This window comes from Acomys russatus, chromosome 6, assembly GCF_903995435.1.
Source record: "Acomys russatus chromosome 6, mAcoRus1.1, whole genome shotgun sequence".
Taxonomy (NCBI): domain Eukaryota; kingdom Metazoa; phylum Chordata; class Mammalia; order Rodentia; family Muridae; genus Acomys; species Acomys russatus.
The window spans coordinates 65,505,479-65,510,635 of record NC_067142.1 but is presented as its reverse complement, the minus strand read 5'-3'; the positions used below and the strand labels follow the sequence as shown (position 1 = coordinate 65,510,635).

The 5,157-nt window shown below is 43.0% G+C and overlaps 1 protein-coding gene across 2 annotated transcripts in view; it reads left to right on the top strand.

Annotated features, from left to right (window-relative positions):
• The window catches only part of Rgs4 (regulator of G protein signaling 4), a 4,948-nt gene extending 161 nt beyond the window's left edge, over positions 1-4,787 (top strand). Inside the window, exons 1-5 of one of the 2 annotated variants that reach the window (XM_051147807.1) lie at positions 1-29; positions 2,259-2,363; positions 2,789-2,850; positions 3,467-3,633; positions 4,046-4,787. The exon at positions 1-29 is cut by the window's left edge and continues 151 nt beyond it. In XM_051147807.1, coding sequence (XP_051003764.1) covers positions 1-29; positions 2,259-2,363; positions 2,789-2,850; positions 3,467-3,633; positions 4,046-4,285 — 603 coding nt within the window. In that variant the 3' untranslated portion in view covers positions 4,286-4,787. The remainder of the gene's footprint in view (positions 30-2,258; positions 2,364-2,788; positions 2,851-3,466; positions 3,634-4,045) is intronic. The other variant, XM_051147808.1, reaches the window with a different exon arrangement.
• Positions 4,788-5,157: the final 370 nt, after the last annotated feature.

Below are 5,157 nucleotides of genomic sequence, written 5' to 3'. Positions count from 1 at the left end.
GCAGGTCTGCCGGCTTCCTGCCTGAGGAGGTAAGAGGGGTTTCTGTTATGGGACAGCCTAAAGTTTTGCATAGACTTTCTCAGTGACTTGCAGGCTGTGCTTAGGAAGTTTTCTGGGATTATACACAATATGCTCCAAGAAGCCCCGGTAGGTAGCTTCTCCCTAGTACTAGCCAGGCACTTTGGCTTAGGAAGCAGGCTTCTCAAATGTGTGTTTTATTTCGCATGGCTTTTGTTTTTAGACTGGTTCTAACTTTTAAGCGGGACTCTTTAGTCAAGCTATTTGGACAGAAGGTTTTGGGGATGGATGCACCCTTATTCCTTCAGTGACTGTTGCCCCTGTTTGAACATTCCTGAGCACCCAGAACCAGGGCCCCCTCCCTGATCCTACACTTGTTCTTGTGGGGGGAGAACCCTCAGAAGGAAGTTTGAAAACATTGTCAGAATGCTTTCTGTGGCGTTCTGCTGTACCCACCACTCTACCTTTGTTGTAAACAAAGGTGAGAATAAAAGAATCTTTTCCAAACTAGATCTCTCCCATCTCTCTGCCCCACCTCCAGCTGCTGAACTGAGATGTGGCTGAGAAATAAACGGTGATGGTAACATACCAGCTTAACGTTTTAGAGGCATCCGTGTATCTCTGGATTCTTTTTTGAAGGGTATAAATAAATAATTTCATAGATTACTTATATAGTAACTGGTGGATGAGAAATCACAAGGTTAGTGTGTGTTACATGATTTCCTCTTAAAGTCAAAAGTCAGAAGTCATCTGTAGGTCTACCAGGCATTTCCCCCCCTCCATCCTTGGAAATATATATCATGTTAAATTTCTATTTAGAAATAATTCTGAGAAGGATCGCATTTGTGTGTTATCGAGTCTGTCCTCAAAGAGTTAATCAGCTCTCATCTTCAGTGACAGGGTCTCCAGAGGGTCTTATCTGCTCAAGGGTACATAGTTGGGGACAACAGAGGAAGGACCACTTATATACCCAGGTTACCTGTCTCCAGTGACTTCTGAAGTCATTTCGTTTTTATTTTTATGCTTCCGTTACGTTACAAGATACTTGCCAAGGATGCATGCAGCTCTTTGCAGCTGTCTGTGGGTTAGTCAGTAGCTGGCCAGAGGCAGGCACAGGAGATAGGAAGTCATTTTTCTCTGGGCTGGATTACAATGTATCCATAGCATCACTTTAGGACTGTCACAGCTCTGGTGATTTTTTTTTTCTTGCTGTCACTGGGGAGGACTTTGTCACTAGTCACCAGCTGGGGAAAAAGAGAAAGGAGATAGTCTTGTAAGAGATGGAAAAATACCACTTAAAGGGCAGCCCAAGAACATCAGTGAGATTCGGACATTCTGAGAGAGTCCACTGATAAGCGACCAGTATGTAGCCATCCATTCTAAAATGCCATTGTGCACGGCCCTTCTTCTTTAACCCTTCCAGGCACATGATTCTTTGTTGCTTTGGAAACACTATTTTTCTTAAAATATTTCTTGGCTTCTATAGTAAAAGAGATAACAGTAATAAAAAAAATCTATTAAGAAAGAATGATGGAGTTGAGCTGGAAGTTATGTAGGCAGAATCTCTGCTATACCCTGGGTGCCTATTAAATGGTGGCAGAAAACTGGGAGCTGCTCTAACTAAATAATTGCGTGATTTCTCACCTCAGCGATGACTCCGTGTTGCTTCTCCTATCCCAACGTTTCAGACGCCCTTTTTAGTGTGATCTCCCTGTATTGTAGGTGTGGCTGTTGTTGTTGTTGTTGTTGCAGCTTTAGCTAGAGATTGTCTAGGAACAAGGCAGCTGGGGCTCAGCTTTCAGCCTGAGCATTTGTGCCATTCACTTTTTCTGCTCCTCTCTGCAGGGCTACACATCCAAGCTTATATATATTCCATGTACACAGACAGACAGACAAACGCACACTCAAGGCTGACTATACTTGCTTCTACTTTATTGAGTGCTTCCATTGCTTGCTGTGGGAAATAGCACTCAGCTTCCAGAAGGTGTCCTATAAGGAGACAGTGTCATGTTTCTGGCAGTTACTGCATACATTTCAAAAGAGCCGCCACTTATTAGCATGGTTTCCCCAAAGATACCAAAGGAGTCTTTTCTGGGAGCTCAGGCCAGTGCTGCTCCCCTAAGGGGCCTGCTTCCAACGACCCACACAGCAGCCACGTAGTCATGGGCCCTCAAGCACCCACATGTCTGTCTTTTAAAGAAATCCATTTCTCACGTCAATTCTTGTCTTCTTCCTTGCAGCGCAAAGGATATGAAACACCGGCTGGGGTTCCTGCTGCAGAAATCTGACTCCTGTGAACACAGTTCTTCACATAGCAAAAAGGACAAAGTTGTTACTTGCCAGAGGTAAGAGAAATGGCTTTGGTGAAGAGCTGTTGAGTATCAGCTATCCGATGATATGGATTTCACATGAGAAGAGGGAAGACAGGCCCTGAGTTGAACAGACTTGGCCTCCATTTCTAAGATGATGGTACACAACTCTAATCTCAGCCCATGGGAGGTTAGGAGAATAACCTGAGATTAATAACAAGATCTTAACACACACACATACACACACACACACACACACACACACGAGGCAGGGCAGAGACAGACAGGAAGGCAGACAGAGATTCCATTTTATGGCAATCATACTTAGAATTTAAATCTCTACATATTTCATAAAAAGTACCCTAATAGACAATATGTTACATCTTACCTTAGTTTTTTGTTTGTTTGTTTGCTTTAATTCTATGCTATGTGTTCAAATAATTCTTTTGTAATATCTCCAGGGTGAGCCAAGAAGAAGTAAAGAAATGGGCTGAATCGCTGGAAAACCTGATTAACCATGAATGTAAGTAGCCATAATTCTTTCTTTCTCATCTTTTCTCCATCAAAACAAACACACACACACATACACACACACTGAGGAAAACAGAATTCTGTGTAAGACAAACCATTTCCTAATATGTCAGTCTAGTGGGAACTGTACAGATCCTCCTGACTTCCAGAATATGATACAAGCATTTTAGTTTTATAGCTGACGTGTTTTAGAACTATCAAACTCCATGGAAAGTTTATTCAGATACCAATTTGATCATTAATAAGAAAACCATCCTTCTCCTTACATGGACAAAGTGACAAAAGAAAAGACTCACATAATGAGCTCTTCTAGCACAATGAACCCCAACTCTCATTTTAAAACCACCTTGGCAGTTGATAGCCGTACGGATGTTTCAGAAATATGATTTCATGAAAGATGACTCAATCATGAGTAAACACCACCAGAAAAAAACTGGGGTCTTCTATATGTCAGCCATGAATTTGGGCTAGCTGACTCTCAAAGAGGGAAGGAACGGGGAGTTTCTTGAACACATACATGCATTCCTAAGTGCCATGGCCTTATTCGGAGTGTTCCATCCAGCCAGTCAGCCCGTGTGCTGACTGTGGCTCTTTGTCCTCTGTCACAGGTGGACTGGCAGCTTTCAAAGCTTTCCTGAAGTCAGAGTACAGTGAGGAGAACATTGACTTCTGGATCAGCTGTGAGGAGTACAAGAAAATCAAGTCACCTTCTAAACTGAGTCCCAAGGCCAAGAAGATCTACAATGAGTTCATCTCAGTGCAAGCAACAAAAGAGGTAAGTGTCCATGGCACAGAACTTTCTAGTTCTTACTGAGGATTCCTAGGGGTGGCATTCAGTATCGAGGTTCTTTAGAGCCAATAGTTAAAGGAACAATGGAACACGCTTGACAACCTTTCGAGTATGTATATTAGGAAAAAAGTTAGTTTTGTCTATATGATATCAATGACGTTCATTAATAAACACAATCATAAATCTCCCCAATGTATAAGTAAAGAGAAATAAAGTGCTCTTCCCATGTAGAGGTAGTACAGACCTTTTCTGCATTCCCACATGCCAGGGAAGACTCAAATGTCCCGGGCTACACTCCCAGGGGGAAGGTTCCCAGCTACTTTTTGACTATAAGCCTGTAGCCTCCTCTCCTCAACAGGGTTCTAGATCTAACGCAATCTTGGTCTTTGCACGTCAGGTGAACCTGGATTCTTGCACCAGGGAGGAGACAAGCCGGAACATGTTAGAGCCCACGATAACCTGCTTTGATGAAGCCCAGAAGAAGATTTTCAACCTGATGGAAAAGGATTCATACCGCCGCTTCCTCAAGTCTCGATTCTATCTCGACTTGACCACTCCTTCCGGCTGTGGGGCAGAGAAGCAGAAAAGAGCCAAAAGTTCTGCAGACTGTGCTTCCCTAGTCCCTCAGTGTGCCTAAATTTTCACACAGAGGCAGAGAGCTGAAATACCAAGACTCTATGCTCTGGAAAACCTGAGGCCAAATATTGATCTGTATTAAGCACCATTGCTTTATTCACCTTGTAGTCTAGTGTCTGTGCTGCCTGCCGTGTGCGAGTCACTTCCATGTAAAAGTAGACTTAGTTGCGGTGTTGGGGTTTTCGTTGGGGTATGACCCAATTTGTTTAAAAATTTCCCAAGTTTCCTTAAGGGTGTCATATGAGCAAGTCTCCAAATAATGGCCCTTTGGTCTGGCTTTTCAGAGAGATTGCTGGCAGTCCTCCTGTTCTAACAGTTTGACCTCACGTTTGTTGGTTGGTATACTTCATGTGACATCACATGAACATGCAATGTCAGCCAGCAGCACTTCCTACATACAGACTCTCGGTATTTAGGTGAGATTGACATGTGTGTATATGTATGCATATACATTCTGTACATATTGTATCTATTCAAACATATGTGTGAATATGTATGAATATATATATGTATTCAGACATGCACACATATTTCTACAAGAAAAGGCGAGAAAGACCCTAGGTGCTCAAACTGGAGTGTGTACACATGCTTACACACGTGTTCTGATTTCTGGTCCTTCATACTGTGTTTGAACAGGGCAAACTAAATTAACTGGCATGTAGGCTAAGAAAGGAACTCTACCTTGTGGGGCAAGCATTCTGTAAAACCAATGGGTCTTGGTGAAGAATAGTCGGGGCCTTCATGTTTAAGCACTAGTGGCCTCCACACCGAGCACTAAGCTAAGGGGTGAATACTCTGAAAAATCCTCTGTCTGGCTGACATAGAACTGTCTTGCGTCAGTGATCAGTACTGGCACTTTTAAGTCCCTGTCCT